This window comes from Rhincodon typus, chromosome 30 (genome assembly GCF_021869965.1).
Source record: "Rhincodon typus isolate 14 chromosome 30, sRhiTyp1.1, whole genome shotgun sequence".
Classification (NCBI taxonomy): domain Eukaryota; kingdom Metazoa; phylum Chordata; class Chondrichthyes; order Orectolobiformes; family Rhincodontidae; genus Rhincodon; species Rhincodon typus.
In genome coordinates this window covers 34,514,409-34,539,909 of record NC_063361.1, presented here as the reverse complement: position 1 = coordinate 34,539,909, position 25,501 = coordinate 34,514,409, and the positions used below count along the sequence as shown (strand labels likewise).

Sequence of the window (25,501 nt, the reverse complement as noted above, 5' to 3'; positions counted from 1 at the left end):
AGAATGTGCAAACTCCACACAGACAGTTGCCTGAGGCTGGATTTGAAACCAGGTCCCTGGCACTGAGAGGCAACAGTGCTAACCACTGACTCACCGTGCATAACTCCACAGCGGGGGTTGTTGAAGATAAAGACAGGTTGCAGAGATTTTACACCGTGCATTTATCAGGAAAAATGCAAAAGTGCCAAATGTAAAATGATTGACGCTGCAGGAGAAAATCATGCTGATTGGTCAGCCAGTCAATTCCAATTGGCTGAGGAGCTGCCATGGAGGATGCAATGGACAACAATGGGCTCTCCACACAGCCAGATAATTCTATAGCTAAGCTGGAACACACAGAGCAAATGACTCAGGTCAAAGTTTTACCTTCGGTCACTCGTTGTAGCAGGATTCCATGAGACACTGATGGAACATTCCGAAATGTCAGCCTTCCTGCTCCTCTGATGCTGCTTGGCCTGCTGTGTTCATCCAGCTCTACACCTTGGTATCTAAGACTTCTCCAATGCTGATTCGCAATATAAAAATAAGTTACAAGAATTCTTTCTTATCCTCCTGTCCTGAAGCACATTCAGGTTGGGATGATATTCCCAAATTTATCTGCTGCTTTGAAGAAGCCTTCATTCTTGCGTGTTCTAAGACTGTAACCCAGCAGTCTATTGAAATGTTGGGCTGTTACTACTGAGCTCTATTCTGCATGGGGATGAAGGCAGCCAATGTCTACATAACGTTCAATAACACATTATGTTTATATCATTTTTCCTCCATGATAGTTTGACCTTCTGGCTGAACTGCAATAGGGATATGCTCATACTTAAAAAAAAAAAGCAAAAATGTTGGAAAAGAAAAGACAGGTTGAACCACCAAGCCTGCTGTTAACCCCACACCACCAAACACACTCCCACACACGCTGACACCAGTCCATGAGATCCCATGGACCAGTCGTTACCTATAACGACATGTGATCTCAGTCCCAGTCAGGAATTGATCTGTCGCCCTCTTGACGACAACAGAGAGTCATACCCACTCAATCAGCTGGATCCACCTAGTTCCTTTCTTAACTGGATTCTGCACAATACAGTGTGTCTATTGGCTAAGCCATTCGGGAGTCCATTGTCACATGGTGATATTTATGACAATGTGATGAATAGGAACTAGATAAAAACCCTACTTAAAGCTGTAGAAATATATCCATTTGTGTCTGTTGTGCCTTTATAGGGTTGTACTGAGGGGGGCAGCACTGCAGACCATCCACTCCAGAAGGAGATTGCAAGTTTAAAGGCTAAGCTACTGACAGGAAAGTCTTGCTATGTACAAAAGTACAAGGAGTGCCAGAGGCTGCACAAACAGATCGACAAGTTGAAAGCGTTATTGGTATGTTAGTAGGACCTCACTGTCTGGGAATAAGTAGCTTAAGTGGGAGTTATAGGATGAAGGCACCGTAATTTAATTAGAAACAAAAGCTGTGCGTGCTTCCGGTACGTGTACAAAACTCAACAGCAAAGCTGTGGTTACATACTTGATATAAATTGTTCAGTCTGATGCCCTGTTGTGGGTTGTTCGCTGTATTATTGTCTCCAAGTTCTCAGAGTCTCCTGACTTAAGTTCAAAAGTGTTATCTATCATAAGGAATTGGAACACTTTCCATTTCGGGCCCCTGACATCAGTGGGTAATTTTGAGATTGGGTGTGGCAAAATTAGGCGCAGTCATAAGGCATTTCCATTTTACTTTCCCATTGAGCCACAGCCAGAATCTACCTGTTTCTCCTGTCCCACTGTGACAGTTTCCATTGTCACTGAATTAAGTGGAGTGAGTCCATATCTATTTAAAAACAGGCCTAAGGCAGCGTTGGCATTAGTTTCAATGAACAGATGAAGATGTATCCATTTATATTTGGTAACAATTTGATAGAGGGGAAGGCTTGTGTGGTTACCACTCTAGGGACAGGACGGCCCTTGCTTGAGGGGAGCTGACCTTTCACAGGAGATATTCTTGCATGAGCAGAAATTTCTTGTTGGCTCAGAGTTTCCAGCAAATCTTTTGTGAGACGTCTGAAGAAACTAAGGTGTGACTTCCAACACTATTCTCTCCCACCCAGAGTCTCTGGGTCTAATGGTCCCAAAGCTGTTTGGGCCACATATTTGTTTACATGAGTCCAGAGGGCAGCAAAAGGCACCAGTACGAAAGCACTTACCATTCACATTGTCAGATGAGGGTGGAAGGATCATGCTCTGAAAAGTGAACTTGTAGACCGAGAAAGAGTTGAAGCAGCGAAATGTTCCATTTCCTTGTACTAACATAATTATCCTAACCGCCACTGCTTTTTAAGAAGATGAACTGTGAGTTAGATTTTATAATTGTACTCTGAAACTTTTGATCAAAAGCTTTCTCCTAGTTGTATAAAAATCTGATAGCTGACGGATGACTTTGTTTTCCAAATAATATTTTCCTAAGGATTCCTAATGTCAGGAATGTGTGCAGGCAAACGGAGCAGGAAGGGCAGCTCTGTTAAAACGTCTTTACATACTGTGTTGCTCCTGGTTCAACATTCAAAATCACTTGTTTCAGTTTGTTTTAGCCACTTAGCTGACAAAATAGGAATATAATTATTGAAATGTTCAGCTGATCCAAAAGCCTTATGCTATGGTGCCGTGGTTTGCTCACAAATCTCAGTTTTAAGCTTTTTTGTGGCTATCTTATCAGCAGTGATGAGACCCTTTTAATCTTGGGTTCTGCCACCAGATGGAATAATCCAAAAGCAAACCTGCCCTTCCTCCTGACTGTGGTGATATGTATTTGAATGTGTGAGTATCTTTTATTAGATGAACTCTTTGTAGTTCTGAAAGTTATAAACCAATAACTGTTCTCTGTGCAACAGGAAGACAAGAATAAATGCCACCCTCCAATCAAGGAGATAGTTGAAATCACAGAAAATGCAGAGACAGGTAGAGGAATGGAATAGTTGGAGAAAAAACTGGAAATTAAAGCAGGACAGCTGGGATTCCAAATGTATCTAGGGAGAGTGCTGCAAAGTGGGCATTATTGGTTCAAGCATCTGTTCTGCATAGCATCTGATATTCAATTTCATCGCAATCAATAGAGTTAAACATCAGATGCTAGTGGAACAGGCAGGAAATCCAATATCAGCCACTTTTGCACCACTGCATAAGTCAAATCTCTACTCTTTTTTTTTTAGTTTTTAATTATTTCAAATACCTTCCGCACTTACGTATTGATGTTTCTGCTAAAATCATCAGTCCTGTTCCCCAGTAATCTCAAACATACATTTCCCAGGCTTGGATTCTACAAGATTCCCAGTTTTTTTTTAATATCATTGAATCTATTTTTGAAGCCCTGACCATGGGTGGTTGGACTATTGACTTAGTTCAAATATTGTGGCGACTTCTGTTTTTTTTAAACATTGCAGTATTTATTTAGCTCACTGAGTACCCCTGATGGTAACAACCTGGTACTGAAGTATTGCAAAAGAAAATGGACTCTGCATGATATTGAGCATGGTTCTGTTACAACTGTGACCAGCCTGCCTATAAAGTTAAATTGTAAAATTATTTTAAAAATTGGACTGTCTTGTAGAAGCAGTATAGTGCCAATGATGTCTATTTTCAACTCAGATCATGATTCTTTAAAAAAATGAAATTTATAGAGTGCTTTTCATGAGTTCAGGATGTTCCAAGGCATTTGGCAAGCAATAAAGTAGTTTTGAAGCATAGACACTGTTGTAGGAAACACAGTGAACAATTTATGCACAGCATGCCCTCGCAAACAAATTTGTTGATTTTTGTTTTAAAGATGTTGGCTGAGGGACATATATTGGCCAAGCTATTAGGATGAATCTGCTACTCTCCTTTAGAAACTGCTGTAGGTTCTTCTATATTAAGAAGCCAGCAAAAATGCAGTGCTGCCTCACTCCTGCAGCCTAAATTATGCACCTTGGATGGAACACATGGTTTTCTGGCACCAAGGTGCAAGTAGTAGCGCGTGCTCAGTTGAGGACTTGGTCCCAAAGTACAAAACCTATTTGATCCTTGCAGCAAATAAAAACAGTGATAAAGATTTAAAGTTTTAATTTTCCAAGTGTTTACTTTAGCAAAGCAAAATGCTTACAAGTTTAGCTAAAAGCACAGTAATAAACATTGCAGGGAAATTCCATTGAGAAGTTTACTTAATATATGAGCACTGCGTTACTGAAAAACTAGGATGTGCACATTGCAGAGGGTCTGAAATTGAATACCAGCTCCTCTCTTCCCTAATTCACCCCTGCCATCCTCGAATGATATTTTGAGTCTTAGGATGCATTGACATATCCTCTTCTGTTTGAACTGATGCATTATCTGAATTTCATATGATTTTTTTCACGAAAAGAATGCTAGAATTTTCAAAGAATAAACAAAAGATATTGGAAATGCACATCTAGAACTGGGCCAGTTCTCCTGGGAGCCTAAATACAGAGCGTTATCAATCATCTCTTCCTTTCCAATATTGAGTTAGCCTCTATATGTTTCCAGTAATTGGTGGCCAATTTGAATTGGATTAGTTTTAGTTTTGCTGTATACTTGGACAACACATCAAATGCTGACAGGAAAAGTTTAAGACTACAATAGAGTCCTGCTTTGCAAACTGTGTATTGTCTCTGTCTCTGTTTCCTTACCTGTGTTTTTTTTCACTTTTATGAAAAGCAGCCAGTTCAGGGGGGGTGTCTGTGCAGCAGCCTGGGACTGAATTAGCAGAAATAAAGTCAAAGCTTGGGGACAGAACAGAGAAAGCACTGGTGAGTGGCTTACACACTGCTGAGTTTACGAAGATGTTGCCAATTTTATGTTGGTTTGCACGTTGGTGTGTTTAGGCCCTTTGTTTTTGCAGCAAGAAGTATAATCTCACAGCAGAGGAGAAGGTACCTCTGCATCTTCAATGAAAGAGTTATCTAATTTACCCCTGTTCTCTCTCACTACCTCATCCCATCCCATTCCCCAATATCAGCAGTTTCCTCATAGTATTATAAATTTTTCCTTTTTTAACAATTTATCCAAATCCCTTTTGAACATTACTGTCTCTGCTCGACAGGTTGTAACAGCCACAATGTAACATCTTTTTTCTTGTTCGTGGGATCTAGGTGCCACTCATTAAGCCAGCACTATTATCCATTCCTAATTGCTTAGAGGGTAGTTAAGGGTTAACTACTTAGCTGTGTCGGTCTGGAATCGTATGGGTAAGGATGGCAGATTTCCTTCCCTGCAGGGCATCCATGAACCAGATGAATCTTTACGACAATCGATAGCAGTTACATGGTCACCATTAGTCAGCCTTTTATTACAGACTTTTCTCATTGAGTTCAAATTTCACAGCTGACATCGTAAGTTTCAAACCTCTGCCACCAAAACGTTAGCCTGGGTTTCTGGATTACTGGTCCAGTGACACTATCACTGCATCACTTCCAGGGATTTATTGCCAATCCCTAATTACCCTGGAGAGGTGGTGATCATGAGCTGCCTTCTGAACCACTGTAGTCATGTAGTGTAGGTACACCAACAGTACTATTAGGGAGAGAGTTACTGAAGTTGAGGATAATTTATGTTTATATTTAGTCCAGACGGTTGTTGTATTTCACTTGATTTTGTTTTGTACTTATTTGTATTATGGAGTTTGAAAATTTTACTGAGATATCTCCACAGTAACTGGCATTAATATAAGAGTATTTCACAACATAATCAAACAGAAGTTTAACATTGAACTGTGTAGAGACATATTACAACAGGTGACTGAAAGCTTCTTCAAAGCTGTGAGCTTTAAAGAGCAAATTATAGGAAAAGAGAGAGAAGCAAAGTGGAAGAGAGGGTTAGGGTGTAAAATCTAGAGCACAGTGTCGACACATTTCTGATCATTGGTCAAAACAAGGTATGACCTGAGTGAGGAATTCCTCTTCTTGATAAACAATGAGCTGTTACAACTTGCCTGGACAATTGCAACACTCAAGAAACTCGACAAAGCAGGACAGAGCAGCCCACTTATTGGCATCACATCTACAAATGTTCATTCCGGCACTGACGCTCAGTAGCAGCCGTGTGCACTATCTACAAGATGCACTGCAGAAATTCTCCAAAGTTCATTCGACAGCACCATCTGGAAGGACAAGGGTAGCAATACATGAGAACATTACCACCTCGAAAGCCTTCCCCATCCCAATCATTTCTTCAGTGTCACTGGGTCAAAATCATGGAACTCTCTCCCTAAAGGCTTTATATGTTTTCCTGCAGCAAGTGGTCAGCAGTGATTCCAGAAGGCAACTAACCACCATCTTCTGGAGGACAGCTAGGGACGGGCAAAACAGGTTGACCCAGCCAGTGACACCAGCATCCCATGAATGAATTTATTAAAAAAAAACTTATTAGACTTTCCTTCGTGAATGTGCATTGTATGTTAATGAATTTTATCAGGCAATTTATTATTTGTAAATAACTCTGCTCCCTTTAGGTTAGGTTTAAAGAAATCGAACGTGAACTTGATAATAAGACCCATATTGTGGACCTTCGCACCATGGAAGTGGCTGATTTACAAGAAGAGATCAAGGTGTGTGGATTCAGTGCTGTATTTGTGTTAACAAAAAGGACCTTCATTTTTATATAGACACTTTAATGTAGTAAAACCTCCCAAAGAGTTCATAGAAATGTTGTGAAACAAACTAAACACCAAGTTGTATAAGGTGCTATTAGGACATAAGTAGTATGTATCATTACTGTATTTGGCAGCTGCTGTACTATCAGATACATCGGGGAGTAGGTTTCCAAGATGACAGGAAAGGAACAGGACAGTGGGATCAACTGGATCTCTGCTTCTAAGAGCCAGCACAGTGATGATGGGAAGAACATCATCCTCCTGTAGTTTACTTCTATGATTTAATCCAGATTTGAAAAGTATGATCCTGAAATTCCTAGTGCAGAAATGTTGTTGTTTTTTCCTGTGTGAGATGGTTACAACAATTTGACTTGCATTCACAGAAGCTGAATAGGAAGATTGACAATTTGAGGGTGAGTTCAAACCACCGAAATGGAACATTTCAGCTGGAACACCCTAACCCCTACAGCTTGACTGTTCCAAAAGTCCATTCTGGACATTCTGGACTCCTGTTTGGCAACCCATACTCCGAATGTGGTAGGTGACATCGAATTTCATGCTCCATGTCCCTTTGTTCTTCCTCATGCTCCTGTTTGTACCTCAGTGCAATTGGATGTGGGTTCAAACTCTGTGTCATGTGACAACTTGATTTTCAGTCGGGCCTTTTTAACATGAGACAACATTCAATAAGCTTCACAGGTATTATCAAACAAAGTAAGGACTGTAGCTTAAAGAAGGATTTTGGAAGTAGGAACCACAAGCTTGATTAAAGAGGAAGATTTTAAGGAGATTTTTACAGGTGAATGGAGGGGCATTGGGGTTTAAGAAGAGAATTCCAAAGCTTAGGACATTGGAGCTAGAGACACAACAGCTACAGGCAGAAAATGAGAAAAGCCAGGAGTGGGGTAGGGAGAATATGCTTAGGGTCGGGCTCGAGGAATATGTTACTCCAAGGGAGTTTTTGGCTTGGAAGAGATTATAAATAGCCTCACCCCTTCCTATTGAGGGATCTGAACGTAAGGGTGAGAACTTATAAAAGCAGTGTACGTTGTCAAACTCCAAAGACTTGGGTGAGCAAGTCTTGCTGTGGGTAAGGCTATGGGCAGCAGAGACTTGAATGAGCACAAGTTTATGAAAGGTGAGTGAAAAGGATGAGCCAGGAGCTTCTGGGATGCTTGAGTCTAAAGGTTACAAAAGTATGAGGGTTTTAGTAGTCGGTGGGGTGAAGATGGGCAGTGTTACAGGTGTGAAAATGGATAACTAGGTCAGTTTTTAACTGGAGAGGGAGATTTAAGAATTCGGATGGAAATCTTGATAAATAACAATAATGTTGACTACCTTAAAAGATGGAAGTTTTCAGAGAAGGAGTTCACAACATGATTTTTTTTTCCCTGATCTCCTCTTTTCAAAAGTTAATGCTGTATAATGTGGATTGTGACGTGTCACTTGAGATTTTTTATTTGGAAATAGCAGCACCATGGTTAGATTAGCATTTCTGTTCAAGGAGAAGAAATAAAGAAATAATTTTCATTTATAAATTACCTTTCACAACTTCTGGACATCCCAAAGTTCTTCACAGCCAACAAAGTACTTTTGAAGTGTAGTCACTGTTGTAATATTAGAAATGCAGTGGCCAAGTCACACAGCAAGATCTTTCAAAATGCTATTGATTATATGACCAGCAATACTCTGATCCAAATGGTGGGTAGAGGGTAAATATTGGCTCGTACACCAGGCAAAACTACCTTAATCTTCTTTGAAATGGTACTTTTGAAATGCAAATGCTGCCTTCAGGATTTGAAAATTAAGATAGTTAATACATTTCAGGAATGCCATTCTGGTCTCTGTGCTTTCGGAAGGACATTGTGAAACTTGTAAATCTCTTCTGAGCCCTTTCAAGGATGTTGCCAGGGTTGGAGAGTTTGAGCAATAGGGAGAGTTTAAATAGCCTTGGGCTATTTTCCCTGGAGTGTCGGAGGCTGAGGGGTGACCTTTATAGAGGTTTATAAAATCATGAGGAGCATGGATAGGGTGAAGAGCCAAGGTCTTTTCCCCAGGATAGCGGAGTCGAAAACTAGAGGGCACAGGTTTAAGGTGAGAGGGGAAAGATTTAAAAGGGATCTAAGCAGCAACTTTTTCACACAGAGGATGGGGCATGTATGAATGAGCTGCCAGAGGAAGTGGTGAAGACTGGTACAGTTACAACATTTAAAAGGCATCTGGATGGGTATATGAATAGGAAGGGTTTAGAGAGAAATGGGTCAAATGCTGGCAAATGGGACTAAATTAATGTAGGATATCTGGTCGGCATGGGCGAGTTGGACCAAAGGGTCTCTTTCAGTGCTATACAGCTCTATGACTCCATCACTTACATAGTTATTGAGTATTCCCTGCAAGTAAGTGTATCTTTTCAATGGAATACATGGAACAGAAGTGTCTAAAGTTTTCATCTTCATGGACGATATAAGGGTGTGCCCTGGATCAAAGTACTCTGTCAATTCTCTATGTTTAAATGTTTATTTCTATTAATTCTGTACATTTCAATTTGAGCATTATTGGAAAAAAAAGATTTGACATTCTATCAAGGTTTTTCATCTTGCACTCATCAGGACAATTCACACAATCACTAACTCAAAGGGAAACACAACACTTGTACTGCAAACTAATACTGATTGGTTGGCAAGTGAACTCTGGTAGAAATGATGCCATGGGGACTGCACCAATTAATTATGATTGTCAGTTAACTGCCAGACTTTAATTACATGTTAAAGCAGGCAAGTTGGCACCGTGATTCTTTACACTCTCAGGGTTACCCAGTAAATTTCCAATTGCAGAATCACATCTAATGTCAGAGACTGTATGACAAGTTTTGCAAACATGGGCTAGTTGGATATAATTGGTATCTTGCTTGTTGCAAACAGCTGAAGCAATACAAAGTTCAATATGATGTGCCAGCCTTTGAACTGAATGACAAACATTTCTGACATCACGTTTGGCACTGAAATTCATGTGACTTATCTGTGTAACAGGCAGAACATCTTTTTAGCTTGATGACAGCATTCTGAGGATGGCAGCTATCACTTGTGTTCCTCCTGCATAGCAACAACATGAAACACGGAGATTCACCTGTTGTTCAAAGCTTTGAGGTATCTTATCCTTCCAGTGTAATGAGGTAGACTGGATAATTTTCAGGACCAGGATTGACCACTTTAGGGCCTGTTATGAGTTTGTGTGATGTACAGAAAGAAATTATTTGATCAGGATAGCTGTTATCCCACAGGATGGCTTTGATGCCTATTTTAGCATCAAATTTGCATGATGACAAATTGTTTGGGCCTTATTTGTGAGGTTTGTGATAAAACCAATGATCTAGCACAAGGAGCTGTACGAATCCTTACGTATGTAGACCGGTGAAGTTAGGTTTGCTGGAGACTGTCGTAGAGATCTCCCTGGCTGACTTCTCAACTGGAACATCAAGGAAAGGGAGCTCATTTGACTGTTTCATTTCAAATGTGAATTTCCGTACAGGATAGAGCTCAGTAAGATATTTAAGGAAATTCTTATTTGCAGCTGAAAATTCAAATATAGCAAATGTATCATCTACATATCAGAAAGCTGAAAGGCTTTACATTTCATCGAAGACATTATTTTTCATGGAATCCAACAAAGGTGTTTGCAAGGGCTGGACCTAATGGGGCTTTCATGGCAACTATATATGGGTATTGTTAAAACTGAACTTAAATGCAAGAACTGCTGAGTTCATATGTTCAATGAACACTGTTTTACACACTGGCAGGTCTGGTTTGCCCGGATATAGTGCTGCACTACAGATGTCTGTAGCTTCCTTGAGATGTACATTGGTGAACAGACTAACAATATCAAATGTGCACATGGACATTGTGTTGCTGTTGATACAGTCCTTCATGATCTTCACAGAAGTGAACGAGTTCTTTTCCTTATAAATGGAAATTCTGTTCACAACAGGTTATAGCAATTCACCCAAACATTTGGTCAGTTCAAGTTGTGCAGAACCTGTTGTGGATAAGACAAGACATAAAAGCACATCATTTTTGTGTGCCTTGGGCAGCCTGAATTTACATGGATGCTGTGAACCATGAGGACACGCCCTATTGTATATATCACCCAGTAACTCATTTGCTGTTATATATGTTCAGCAAACACATTTTTCAGCTTGCTTTTGATAATGACTGCCGGTGCTACAATTGGACAGCATTTGCTGAATAATTCCGAGGGTACGAAGGCATTGCCCTGACCAATCAGTCAGTCAGTTTGCCTGATTAAAAAGCCTGCAGTTAACTGTCAATCATGATTGCCATGGAGAATACACCAATTAATGTCTTTACCAATCAGAGTCCACTTGCCAACCAATCAGTATTCTTCTTTCATGCAATGTAAATGTTGGTTCTGCGCTCGAATTAATATTCTAGCAAATTGTCTTGTTGAGTACTGCATTACTCCAGTTCCACCAAACTATATCTCACTTTGTTCATAGTGACAGATAATCGGATTCTGATTTAGGATTCAGTGAGGATACTGAACTAAGAAAAAGCCTTTGCAAAGTTCCATGCCCATGAAATTCAAACAGAACAAACCAGCCGAGTGGAACAGTGTTTGGTGCCACGTGGCACCAAGGCCATTGGTTTGAGAAGCCCAAATAGCTGAGGTTTTAGATCCGATGTGCTGTCAATGAACAGCAAAGCAGAGGTTGAACAGCCTATTCCTAACGTTCCAAAGCACTTAAAAATAAATGTGCCTGACATATCTGATATTTGAATTCTAGCGATTTTGAAATTAATGAGTGATATGTGTGCGTGTATTTTTCTTTCCTTTCCTCCTTCAATGCAGGGTTAGGGAGATGGGGCTCTCCCGCAAGATAGAGGGTGGGGGAAAGAAAGTAATGGTGGAGTCGCATGCAGAGGCAGCAACACGACAAGGAACTGTTCATCCTGTTATAAACGTGACCAGTGAGGAGAGGGGAGACAGCCCGCTGTGTGATTATTTCAATAAAGAGTCCAAAGTTTGACATATCTGTCTCTGCACTCTTGTGTTCTTCATGTTTCCACTTCTTCCAACAAAGTCACCACTTCTCAAGTGACAGAATTTCCCACTTATAAATGGGAATCTTGTTGCTAAAAGACATTGAAATTTTAAACACTTTGGATGATGGAAATCTGAATTAAAACCAGAAAATGTCAGAAATAATCAGATCAGGTAGTATCTGTGAAAGAAGGTTAATGTTTCAGGTTGATTAACTTTCTTCAGCATTGGAAAATTTCAAGTTGGAACTGGATTTAAGTGTGGAGGCAGGGAGAAGGACAAAAAACAAAAGAGATGATGGTACAAGGCCAGATGGAAAGAAACAAAAATAGGACCAGAGGAATTAGAGTGAAAATAGCAGACCCGTCAACAGCTGCCACTCAAAAGAACAATGAGGGCAAAGATTATATGATATGAATTTTTTGAACTTAATAAATCTGGGAGGCTGTAATCAAAACCAAAAAAACTGCGGATGCTGGAAATCAGAAACAAAAACAGAAATTGGTGGAAAAACTGAGCATCTGGGGAGACAAAGCAGAGTTCACATGTCAGGTTCAGTTAATTCTGCTTTCTCTTCCCCAGATGCTGTCAGACCTGCGGATTTTTATTTTTCTCAGCAATTTCTGTTTTTGTTCATGTGCTTGCTTTAAGCTTCACTGGAACTTTGCAGGAGGCTGAGGACAGTGAAACTGGAGTGGCAATGGGAGGAGAATTAAAATGACAGAGCTAGAAGTTCAGGGTCACACCTGTGTATTGAATGGAGATGTTCAGCAATTAGTCAATCTGCAATTTTTTTTTCAATTGGAAGAGACTGCAACATGATCAGCAACTGCAGTGTGTTAGATTGAAAGAAGTACAAGGAAATAGCTGTTTCATCTGGTAGGTGTGTTTGAAGCTGCTGTCAGCAGGTTTAACAATTCTAGCATTGAACTGGAGAGAATGGATTGCTGAATTTTTTTTTTAAATAAACTGGAGAAACTCAATAGGTCTGGCAACATCTGTGGAGAGAGAAATATTTGATGTTTTGATTATGTTTGACTCTTCTTTGGAACTGAATGTTCTGCAAGTTCGAATAGGTTAGAGAAAATGAGGAAAATTGAGGTAACAGATATTCATGGGCGTTCTCAATTAAACAATTTAGAGAGGGTGAGACACCAAAGGCAAAGGTCGAGGTGGAACAAAAATTTTGAAGCTTAGAGAAGAGATCCACCAAGTAAACAGGCATTACTCTATTGTCATTTAATCTCTCCAGCTTTTCATTCACCCACCCAATAATAGACCTTCCCATTTATGTTTTGCCTCTTTCCCTGCTTCAGTGCTCATAAGCTAACAAACGATTGCTCTCTGCATGAAGAACAACTTTACAAAGTGAAACTCCACACGTACACAGACACACACACACTAAACATACCCTACCAAACTGACAAAACCAGTACCCGCATTGTAATAGCCTCTCTAAAGTTTGTAACATATTTGGGGCCATTCTTTCAAAGGTCTTCACAACTTTGATCTTTATTCAGAATGCTGAAAACTATGTTTTGAATATCATGTTGTAATAGTATATTCTGATGGGTTTCCAAGTAAATCACTATGACTTAAAACCATCTGACATTCTGTTTAAAAATCCAATATAGTAAAAGTCCTGATAGGAACAGAATCACCTTTATAATTTGAAGCGCCAGTTCCCAGTCTCCAGATGTTCTGTTGGGTGAATCCAATGATTCTTTGGAAAGTAGAAGTTTTGCTCTTTAAAATGTAAGGTTATCTGGGAGTAATGTACCCATTGTGTGGAAATCATTCAATGGACCAAAAAATGTTTACATTTTATTTGCACAACGGTGTACAATCACTTGTTTAGAATCCAGAATTCGGAATATTGGCAAGTGTGAACGGGGACCTCTTTGGATAGCGTGGAGGGGTGGTCTATTGGTTCCAATCTCTCAAATTTAATGTTTTTGCGTCGATGGGTGGTTGTTTTGATATTTCATTTTAATTTCGCTTTTGAACATCATCATGTGTGGCTAACCTGATGACCAAACTGCAGCCACCTGTGTTCTAGTCAAAACCAATCAATCGCTGTAGTTTAGCTTTTTCCTGAACTGATTAATCCTTCAACAGTGCCTCAATTGTAAAGATCCAATTTGTCTAGCCTGTTGCAAGTGGTGCTTTTTTGCTTTTGATTTGTCTTTTTATTTTCTAATGCTTCAGGTGCCAATGAATCACAGACTGGTGGAAGCCTTGATGCTGTGCAAAACCTGGATGGCACGGTAAATCATTTAACTCTGAAAGCAGTTCTTTAAAACTTATTCCTCGAATTTGATCTCGTGTCAATGGCTTGGTTTGAAATTGGAATTGCTATTAGATCCATCTTAACACCTTGACATTGAGCACAGTAGAAATGCATTGCATTTACCTGTAAAGCATCAGATTTACCTGCTGTTAATCTCAAGTGGATCATGCACCTGTAGAAACTCAATTGACACAGGACTTGGGACTTGGAACAAATCAGATAGGACTATCCATGGACAGAATGAAGCATGACTTTGTTGTTCTTCACATATGCTATTCTCTATATCTTCCCCACAAGCTTGAGCCAGTAATTTCTATTTAAGTGCAAAACTTGGGAGATTCAGATGAAAGTATCAGAATGTTGTCCACCTTCGCTCCCCTCATTCAAATCATTGATTTAAATTGTAAAAAGTTGAGAGCCCATGTCACCCTCCACTTGTCACATCTATCCAGTCAGTCAAAGATCCATTTATATTAAGCCTTTGCTGTCTACCAGCCAATTTTCAATCCATGATAATTTGCGACCTCCTACACCATGGACTTTTATCTTCCACAATAATTTTTGATGTGACCCCTTATCAAATGTCTCTGGAAATTGTAGAGTTCACTTTATCGGCAGTGTATGTTACCTTTTTTTTTATTGTTCAATCATGGAATGTGTGTATTTATTGACTGTCTCTAGTTGCCCTTGAGAAGATGGTAGTGAGTTGTCTCCAATTAACTCCAGTACAGTGGTTAAATATGATTTCCCTTTTGACAGAACAATGCTGACTTTTCTCAATTACCTTAACTTTTTCTAAACGTGCAGCTCTAGCCTCTTCAATAATCAGTTGTAACATTTTCCCATGACAGACATCAAGCTAACTGGCCTACGGTTTCCTGTTTTCTGATGTTCTTCCTTCTTGAATGTTTATTGCTTTCAGTCCAATACATCCTTTCCTGAATCTAGGGAATTTTGGAAAATTAATACTAATGCATCTACTCATGGTAACCTCTTTTAAGACCCTAGATGAAGTATGTCAGGACCAGCAAGCCTGCCACCCCACAGCTCCATCAGTTTACTAAGAAATATGCTCCTCAAGTCAGTATTTTCACTGAGGATCTCTTTCTTTTCAACTTCCTAATTTACAGATATTACTGAAATGCTTTTGATTCCACTATAGTGAAGACAGAAGCAAATATTTCAGTAATTTTGTCTTGAGAAATCTCAAAGCAAATAATTCTCAGGCAATTAATTCTGAATGGCAACAGCCCTGAAGTTATGTACAGGAACATCTTGTTTGGTCATTTACAAGATGTAGAGGGCACTGGCAAGGGCAACATTTCCCATTCTTCTTTTTCCTTGAAGAGGTTGTAGGGAACTGCCTTCCTGAAATATTTCACTTCTTGGGATTTTGGGAACAGTTTGGTAAAACTGTCTTTTTTTTTATTTTTTACTCATTCACGGGATGAGAGTGTCACTGGCTAGGCAGCATTTATTGCTCATCCCTAATTGCCCAGAGGGCAGTTTAGAGTCAACCACATTGCTATGGTTCTGGAGTCACATGTAGGCCAGAGCAGGTAAGGATGGCAGTTTCCTTCCCTAAAGGACATTAGTGAACCAGATGGGTTTTTCCTGACAATCGACAATGGATTCATGGTCATCATTAGATTGTTAATTCCAGATATTTTATTGAATTCAAATTCCACCGTCTGCCATGGTGGGATTCGAACCCGGGTCCCCCGACCATTATCTGGGTCTCTGGATTAACAGTCCAGTGATAATACCACTCGTCCATTGTCTCCCCAGTTGCAATTGCAGAGGGTATTTAAGAGTCAAACACATTTCAAGTGGATCTCGAGTGAAATGGAGATCTCCATTATTAATGGTAACTTTTAATTCCAGGTGTATTTAATGAATTGAATTTAAATTCCTTGGCTGCTTTGGTGAGATTTGAGCTCATGCCATGGATTCGTGTCACAGAAGAGGTTTACAAGAATGCTGGAGGGTATGAGCTATAAGGAGAGGCTAGAAAAACTCGGGTTGTTTTCTCTGAAGCAGCAGAGGCTGAGGGGAGACTTGATTGAAGTCTATAAAATTATGAGATGCATAGACAAGGTTGACAGTCAGAAACTTTTTCCCAGAGCTGAAATGTCTAATACTAGGGGCATACATTTTAGGTGAGAGGGGGAAAAGTTCAGAGGAGACATGAAGGGCAAGGTTTTTACACAGAGAATGATGGGAGTCCAGAACACACTGCCATGGATAGTGGTGGAGGCAGATACGTTTGGTGCGTTTAAGGGACTTTGAGATGAGCACATAAATATGCAAGGAATGGAGGGATACAGACCAAGAGCAAGCAGAAGGTATTAATTTAATTTGGTGCCATGTTCAGCTCAACATTGTGGGCCGAAGGGCCCCTTCCTGTGCTGTACCGTTCTATGTTGTATTCATTAATATTAGCCTCTGGATTGCTAGTTAGTAATTTAATCACTAGGCCACTGTGGCCCACTCTGTATGTGCAGGTCAGTATAAGTTACAATGGCAGTTTTAATGACCACAGAGAACTATTGCTGCCAAACCTGGCCGTGGCCTTGCCTTAGATCATTGGCAGTTCGGAGCAGGAACCTTGGTTCACTTCCACCATTTCCCTTTTTTTAAATCTGCAAACAAATACCAGGTTTACGCTTGCACCCTTCCTGTAATAATGGTTCAGTAACTGCATGACTCACCCACAGCCATTACAGATTAGTAATTCTTTAAGAGGATAAACAATTCCCTTTAATTTGACAGCAGAATCATAGAAATTATTTCAGTGATACTTTAACCAGCCCAGTTTTCTTTTTCATTAAAACAAATTATTTTGGACATGTAGTATTTTGAGATAGGGGTGCAGAGAGAGAAAAGGATTCTTGGTCAATTAACAATTTCAAACTTTGGATCAACTGAAGATCAGATCCCAGAGGACAATGTCAGTCTGAGTGTAGTTACAATCACCAGTGATTTGTGTTGGTGGCACCCATACTTACAAGGCATGTCATTGACTATTGCTGTGGACTAACTGCTCGTTTCTATACACAGGAGGAGACTTCGGTCAGGGAAGAGGCGATTCCCACTGACTGGTAAGAGCACATTGTTGTGATGTTTCTCTTTTTAAAAGGAAGTTATATTACCTGACATTATATGAAGTATAAAGCAATTGTTTGTGCTTTGTCTGTTCACAAAATCCCATTCTTGCATTTAAACAATGTGAAATTTTACAGCCAAAAGTGTCCAGTATGTGAAGTCCTATTCCCACTCCACATGGAGGATTTTGACTTCGAGCAACACGTTCAGAAACACTTTTTGTTCAGTTGCCCTGTTTGCCAAAAACACTTTTCAGACAACCAACAGCGTGCTTATGAAGATCATGTGCAGTCCCATTTTTTGGACACCATCTGAGGGGCAAATAACAAAACCAGTTTGAGTTCTACTTTATAAAGGTAGTACCACTTTTCAGTCTGAATTTTATTTTTTGACATTTTGGCTCTTGTTTTATTTGATTAATTAAAATCTTATTATTGTTCACCCAAATACGACACAGTTGAAGGGATGAACAGGGAGCTTGTTGCCTCGTATCAGTACTGGTCTTGCATGAACTCTGCAGAGTGACTGGAGAATAACGTGCGTGATTTTCTTCCCAACGGAGTGCCTGAGTATGTGTGACTTAGTGATCGAATTGGGTCTCAGTCCAAAGATGGACTGGTATCCAATAGTGACGTTGAGAGGCTTTTTCACTTGAGCTAATTGCAGATCTTCGATCACACCTGTTCTTTAAGTCTAGTAGCAAACATCAGCTATTTATAGCTGAACGCAAATCTTGTTTTTAACGTAATAAGTACTGGGTGCTTTTGAATCAAAGTCTGAAACCAGCGACTATTTACAAATCTATAAAGTCTCTGATCTAACAGCCATAGAACATGAAGGGACACTGATTAGTACATTGTGGAAAAATCCTGTCCGAAACCAGACTATCGCCCAACTTGCTTTGCACATACATTTAATACATAAATAAATCTCTTGAGTCATGCTACAAAGTTATAGATGCACAATTCACCTTAAATGCTGCCCAGTCTGCAAACTGATCATTACACACAAATCTCTCATTAGCAGAACATAATATAGTATGTGCATAGCAATACCCTCTACAATAAGTAATCTAGTATTGAAGTGTAGTTTAAAAACACCACAGGAGTTCTGTTGAAATCTCAATTTTTTGCCACTTCCAGCTATTTCCTATTCTTGTTTGGATGGATTGCATTTACAGAAAATAAAATTGTTCTGAATTTCATGTGATTTCATTTGGAATTGTGCGTTGTCGAAAATAATTTTATAGATGGTTAACTTGAGATTTATGCAGCTGCTGTGAAGAGGCCATTCTTCCTGCTGTTTTATTTAAAAGCTTTATGAAATTTCCATCATACTTCGAGAGCATCAAATGTAGGGCATATACTGTACAAGTTTATTCTAATTATTGTGAGAATGATGGATACTTGGTTTGATTGTGGGAATTGAAATGTGCCTGTTACAAATCTTAACTTTAGTGTATAGCACATGTATGTTGTATTTTTCACTTATTGAAGGATGGAATGTATTGCTGCAAATTAAAGATGGTTACATTGTGACGTTGGATTGTTTGTTTTTTTTTTCTTTCTCAGAAATAAGCCTAATTTTGTGAATCCTCATTGTTCATGGAACTACTTTAGATCAAAATTTTCCAAATATTAAACTGAGCAGTTGTGTAAAGGGTCTGTTTGAAATTAGTTCCTATTTTCCTCTCCATTCTGCTCACAGTTAAATCCTTGCTCACCGACAGCATTTGTGCCACTCTGCATTGTGATCTTTAAGGAACGTTGATGTTTTCTCCCCCACTTCCAATCAACCCGCAGCCAAGTCTTCAAATCCACAGGTTAATGCATCTCAGCAGGACCCTGGTGCTGTCCACCCCATCTCACAGCTCTGAGAGCTTTGGACCCAGCTGTAGCTGTGCAGTTGCCATCCAGAGGTTGAAGTATTCACTCAGCACATATCACACATGTAAAATGATGACTGTTTTTGAAAATGACAATTAAATTTACCAAGAATATGTTTGTTTTTAAACTTGAATATTTTCCTAAGTCAGCAAACAAAACAAAATGACTTGAAAGAGATCTGCTCAGTCCCACCTTGTCACCTTCTTTGCAGTCTGGTAGCAGATAACTCTGAAGAATTGTTAACCTCTTTCGATGTGAGAACTGATATAATGTCTCTCAGGACTGAGTTAAACTCAGAATTGTGACTGTGCTATTTCAGTTTAACTTTAAAGATAGTCTGGTTTAGAGGTTCCTTCATTATCAAATGCCTCCATATTCAAGCAGTATTTCTTTTTAATTGTCGAAACAACTGGGCTGTTGATATTAATCATTGATAGCTCTTAAAAGAGTTTCTGATTATTGGGTGACAGAAATGGGCTAATCATTGAAATTTCAATGAGGTCTTTCTGTAACTGAGTTGTGGAAAGTGGCTGTGCTGTACATGGGAAAGTATTAGAATTTTTTTTAAATGTAACAAGCAGTACATTTGCTTTTGGCTTTTCTTGTGAACTGCCCAGGATCCTTTTAATGTGTTGAGCTGTTCCTTGAAGCCAGGCTGAGTGCAGAGCTCCCTCTGCTGTAATACCATGGAGATTTGTCCACAGGGCTTAGCCCACACAGATAGTTACATCAAAGAGGCTGTAAGTACATCGGATAGCCCTTGCCTTCTCTGACCAGTCGTTCAAAGCAACAGCTTCAGGGGATTGGGCCCTCGCAATATGCAGATAAGCATTGTGAAATGGAAATAACTATTTGTCCTGCAATCGGTGAGACAGGTTTTCCCCCAAAGAAAGCACAGAAAATGCTTTCCTGTGATGATAACACTTTTAGGAGCGTATGAACAAGGGACAGTCATGAAGCCCTTTGAGTCTGCCACATCATTTCCCAGACTGGAAAACAATACTGTAGAAAAACAGTAGTACTTGGAAAAGAATGTATTAGTCATACTGGAGCACAGTTTTGGGGTATACAAAACCTCATCAACAAGTTTCCCTAGTTTTTCCTTCCAATTTGAATCGTGTAGTATTTTAACTCTTCTTGGTTTCATTATCCCAACACCCTTGTCTGATGAAAATCTCTCCTACCCCTCCTCAGTTTTGAAAAGTTTGTATAATCCTCAGCTTCAGCAGTTTTCTGTTAGGGATGGAAGATATTCATTCACTCCCTTTTGCAGAATTATACTTCCTGACATCACCCCTAACCAGCCCATCTCTAATTTTTAACGTTATCTCCCCACCAACAATAAATAGTTTCTCCATCATATTGCAGTCTGGAATCATCTAAAAATCCCTCATACCTTCAGAACACCTTATTAATCTTCTATCCTCCAAGGAGTACAAGGCTCAATTGAGCAAACTGTTCTGACAATTTAACCTTCTAGTCTTAATAATGCTCTGGTGACCTTGTGCCTCCAACCCTTTGGAAATAAGTCCTTCCTGAGGTGAGGCACCCTGAATGCGCGCACACAACACGGCTGGCAAACATTCTCACCTCTCGCTGAGAGGATTGTGGCTTTAAGCCCCTCTTTACAGGGTTTGAAAGCCTCATCTGGGTTGACGTGCCAGTGCACTACAGAGCTAGTCAGACCATCATCGCAATTGACTACTTATCATTCAGGGGTAGGTGATGGCTGAGTGGTACTATCGCTAGACCAATAATCCAGAAACTCGGCTAATGTTCTGGGGACCGGGGTTCAATTCCCGCCATGGCAGATGGTTGAATTTGAAATCAATACAAATCTGGAATTAAGAATCTATTGATGACCATGAAACCACTGTCGACTGACAGGAAAAACCCATCTGGTTCACTAATGTCCTTCAGGGAAGGAAATCTGCCATCCTCGCCTGGTCTGGCCTAGATGTGACCCCACACCCACAACAATGTGGTTGACTCTTAACTGCCCTCTTAAATGGCCTAGCAAGCTCTCAGTTCAAAGGCAACTAGACACTGGCAATAAATGCTGGCCAACCCGTGACATTTGCATCCCGCATCCCACAATGCAGGGCAGCTGCATCCCAGGATGCCTGCTATGGACAAATGGCCATACTGAATTCAGGCTCACAGATTAAAGAAGTAGTGAGTGAGGGGAATATATGATGGCTGTTGCACTTTATCCATATGCTCATTCTTTTCTTCTGAATGAAGATCGTGAATGTCAGCAGGTCATTTGGCAACAGGAGGTTTCACAATCTCAGCTGTATCCTTGCTCATCACCCAGTCTCAATCACAATCATTGGGTTATAGTCAGAACCAGAATACTGGCTTTATTTGTCCCTGCTGAGCTGAGGAGCCAGACCAATTATAGACTCCACTGCCATCACCTTTGCACAAAACAGACCTCCAGAGAAAACTCGCTAATTTTGCACAGACTGAGTGCTTCACGTGGCATTGTCGAAACTCAAGAGGTAACTTTCACATTCAATAATGACCACCCTATTGAGCTACAGATGTGCCATGCTGTTGTGATGTTGTGTGTCCATTTTTATAGGCGTTGTGAAAAAATCTTGGGTGTTAAAATAGCATCTTTCACATTCTTAATACATCCCAAACCATTTACCAGCAAATTAAACTTTTTAAAATGTTAGTCAATATTACAATGTACAAAACAGTCAATTTGCACACAGGAAACATAAACAAGTAATGTGATGCACAACCAGATAATCTGCTCGGTGATATTGATTCGTTGATAAATATTAGTCAGATCACCAGGGAAAACTTTCCTGCTGTTCTTCAAATATTACAGTGGGTGCTGAGCCTGAGAGGGCCAAAAAGGCCTGGTGTAATGGCTCAAGCTGCCACTTCCCACAATGCCACTCTCCCTCCGTACTGGTAGTCAATGTTCTTGAGCCTCAGGACCAGGATTTAAATGCACAATGTGTAGATTCTAAGGTGAAAATTTTTCTGATTTAGCTACTCCTAATGCCATTGCATGTCTACAGTCATAGCATATTTTGCACTGACTTTTCTGTAGCTTGAAATTAGAAGCAGGTGCATTATTGTAGCACTGGTTACATCATATCTGATCTCTTGGGTTATGGTTCATTGTCATTGTGTCCATATACCTTGCTCATGATATTATTGTATCATAGCATGTGACCTGAGGGTATAAAGATTGCAGACTCCAGCTTAGTTCTGATCACTTGAAGTATGACACACTGATGGAGGTATACTGCTGTTTTATAACCTGATTGATTAAGGTGATCCCAGACACTGATGTGCCTGTGAATGTAATATTTAGTAGGCTGTATTATATATCCATCAGGTCTTTCAATACATTATCCATGTCTTTTTTTTATATTGGGAAGAATAACATAGGCATTGCTGTCTCAGGTAAAGATAGGAGGCAAAATCCACATCATTGTTCCACAGGAACCAGTTTTTGCTCACTGCATTTATGCAAAGTCCATCACTCATGCATACAACTTGCAATTCAATATATTTTAACGCAAATCAAAAGAAATTAAATCATGAATAACAGGATGGCACAGCCCACAAGAGGACTAATAAAATAAATGCAATACTTTCATCCAGATTCCAGGTTGGAATGCGTTATCCTGTGCTTTGTACTTTGCATCTTTGTGCAACACTTTACAGGCAGTCCCCGGATTGCAAACGAATTCCACTCTCGAGTCTGTTTGCAAGTCAATTCGTACGCAAGTCAGAACAAAATGCAAGACAATATAAAGGAGCTGTTTGTAAGTACAAGAAATGTTCGCTAGTTGGGTCTTTACAATTAAATCCCTGTAGGAGATCGCGTTCGTAGTACAAGCATTCATCAGTCGAACATTTATCGATCAGGGACCCCCTCTATGTTCCATTTGCAATTTCCCCATTTGCTCATAGTACTCTATAGCCTTTCTGCAGTGCTATACAATCTGTATTCAATACAGTACAAACTACTAGAGAGGAAGACTTGAATTTTTAAATGCCTTTCATGAGCTCAAGATATCAAAAAGCAGTTCACAGCTGCAGAGGTATTTTTTAACAGTATGCTTTCAGCATCAAAAGAGTTTTCAGTGGCTAACTTGGGTACAGAAGAGTCCCCTAAGAATCTTTAAGAATTGGTTGCATACTCAATATTCTACGAGAGAAATCCCCAGCTCCTCAGTATAGTGTAGTGGGATCTTTTTTCTAAAGCACCTGAGAAGGAAGATGGGACTTTCTTAAAAGGGTCATCTGAAAGACAGCTGATCTATATATTTCATAGGCAGTGTACAAATCTCTAAACGCTCTGTGCGTCACTCACATTCCACCTTGTTTATCTATTTACATTTTTCATGGTATGTCCCTGTTCCTCTAATTTGCCAATTTAACACAGAATGAAATTATATTTCAGTAGAAATGAATATTATGTAATTTTCTACTTCATGGTTTTGGTTAATACCATAAAAAGGACAGAAAGGAACAACAGTGGATAATTATGGGTTTTACCTGTAGCTGGTGGCAAATCTTTCCTGTTAATTATTTTATTGTATGCTTCATTGTCAAGTGAAAAGGTTGCACTAAGTGTTCATGTATTTTTTCTCTCCCCAGTTTCCAGTGCAGTGCAAGTGGACTAACTTCAAACACAGCCTGGAAATTCTGGCTAAATCCCTTCCAGTAAAAAGGTGGGCCTTTAAGTGCATCTGCAGATGCCACTGCCTCAGATAAGAAGCAGACAGCTTTCTGTCACAGCTTTTAATTGGATTGCAGGGAAAAGAGGAGGCAATAAACTCAGAATCTTTTGTCAAGCTGTAGAAAGAGGTTTTTAAAAACCTAGACTTTTTTGTGTGAATTAACCTGTGCCGTTCTTTTGGGGGCCTGTGGTGTGTTAAAGGCAGCCGGCCATGACAGCTGTTTATAGACGCGCTTTATGTTTTAGCGTGACTACTTGATATAACACACACTGAGAGAAACAAATTCATAAAAGTGCTTGGTCTAAGTGGGAAATTGTAATTCCAATTTTAGGAAGTAGAGTCTAAAGAATTTTCCCAAGTTTACCTTTGAGCTGAACATTATTTCTGCTGATGGCCTGTTGTGCCTGCACATTGTCACAGTTTTGTTAATGGGACATTAACAGAAGACTGAAGTACAGACATTGTTATCACCATTTTTGAGAATTATTGCATAGGATAATCAAATGGGAAATGCCAACCTATCCTTAACCCAAGCATTCAACATGCTCCCTGTATTGGAATTGAGAAAATGTAATGTGTTAATGAATTTATGTATCCTTTTTCCATTCCTCTCTGTCTCCTCTATCATTTTCTCTCTTGCCCATTTATCCCCTTACTGTTGAACAGATTACATGAATAAGAGTATAGATAAGCTTTCTTAGAATGTTTCTAGGGCTGGGAAATTTAATCTTTTAAAAAACCTTTCTTGAGTTGAGTAATGTTGGCAAGGTCTTGATCTGAGCAGCTTGCTCAGTCATTTCAGAGAACTGTTAAGAGTCGACCACACTCATGTGGGTATGGAGTCATGTGTAAACCAGACTAGGTGAGGACAGCAGATTTCCTTCCCCAAGGGGCAGTAGTGAGCCAGATGGACTTTTATGACAATTGATGGTGATTTTGTGCTCATTATTACTGAGACTTCCTTTCAGTTCCAGCTTTTTATTCTTGGAATTTATATTCCACTACCTACTGTGCTGGGTTTTGAACCCACGCCCAAGAAATTAGGCGTGGCTGCTGGATTACCAAACCAGTGAAATTAACCCAATGCCACCATTTCCCTCCAGTTTTGCAGGATGAGGAGAGGTTGGAGAGAGCCGTCTCTATGAAACACAAGAAGTTGCAGAATACTTGACACTTCATAAAATTATGAGTGACCGAGATAGAGCGGATAGGACAGACTGATTTCCTCTAGTGGCGATGTTACTAACCAGTGGACAAAGTTTCAATGTAACCAGGAGGATGATTTGGAGGGAATTAAGAAACCTTTTCATCTAGTGTTGACAGGGTTCTGTAACTGCCTGAAAACAGATCTTTATTACATTGCAAAAATAAATGTGATGCACTTGAAATGCTGTAAGTAAGAGAGCTACAGGCCAATAACTGGAAAATGGGAAACAAAAACAGAAGTTGCTGGAAAAACTCAGCAGGTCTGGCAGCATCTGTGATGAGAAATCAGGGTTAATGTTTCGGGTCCAGTGACCCTTCCTCCAGAACCTGAGTTAACTGTGATTTCTCTTCACAGATGCTGCCAGACCTGCTGAACTTTACCAGCAACTTTTGCTTTTGTTTCTGATTTACAGCATCCGCAGTTCTTTCAGTTTTTATTTAGCTAGAAAGTGGGATTGGATTTGGCCTGCATAGGCACAGAGGGCTGAATGGCCATTCCGTGAGCTGTGACGTCTATAATTTATCTTCGTTTTTTGCCCTAGTTCCTTGAGAGGCTTGATCAGAAAATCTAGTTCAGTAAACCCAGTGCTGTACTAAGATTGTTGCACTGTCT

General features: G+C 39.8%; 1 protein-coding gene across 5 annotated transcripts in view; it reads left to right on the top strand.

Moving 5' to 3' along the window:
• The window catches only part of LOC109919084 (calcium-binding and coiled-coil domain-containing protein 2-like), a 62,293-nt gene extending 38,497 nt beyond the window's left edge, over nt 1–23,796 (top strand). For 2 of the 5 annotated variants that reach the window (XM_048614456.1, XM_048614457.1), the window contains exons 12-16: nt 6,488–6,583; nt 7,012–7,165; nt 13,895–13,953; nt 17,037–17,077; nt 17,219–18,619. In XM_048614456.1, the coding sequence (XP_048470413.1) occupies nt 6,488–6,583; nt 7,012–7,165; nt 13,895–13,953; nt 17,037–17,077; nt 17,219–17,396 (528 nt within the window). In that variant the 3' untranslated portion in view covers nt 17,397–18,619. Of the gene's footprint in view, nt 1–6,487; nt 6,584–7,011; nt 7,166–13,894; nt 13,954–17,036; nt 17,078–17,218; nt 18,620–18,788; nt 19,081–23,599 lie in introns of those variants that run through there. The other 3 variants (XM_048614459.1, XM_048614460.1, XM_048614458.1) reach the window with 3 other exon arrangements.
• The last annotated feature ends 1,705 nt before the right edge of the window (nt 23,797–25,501 follow it).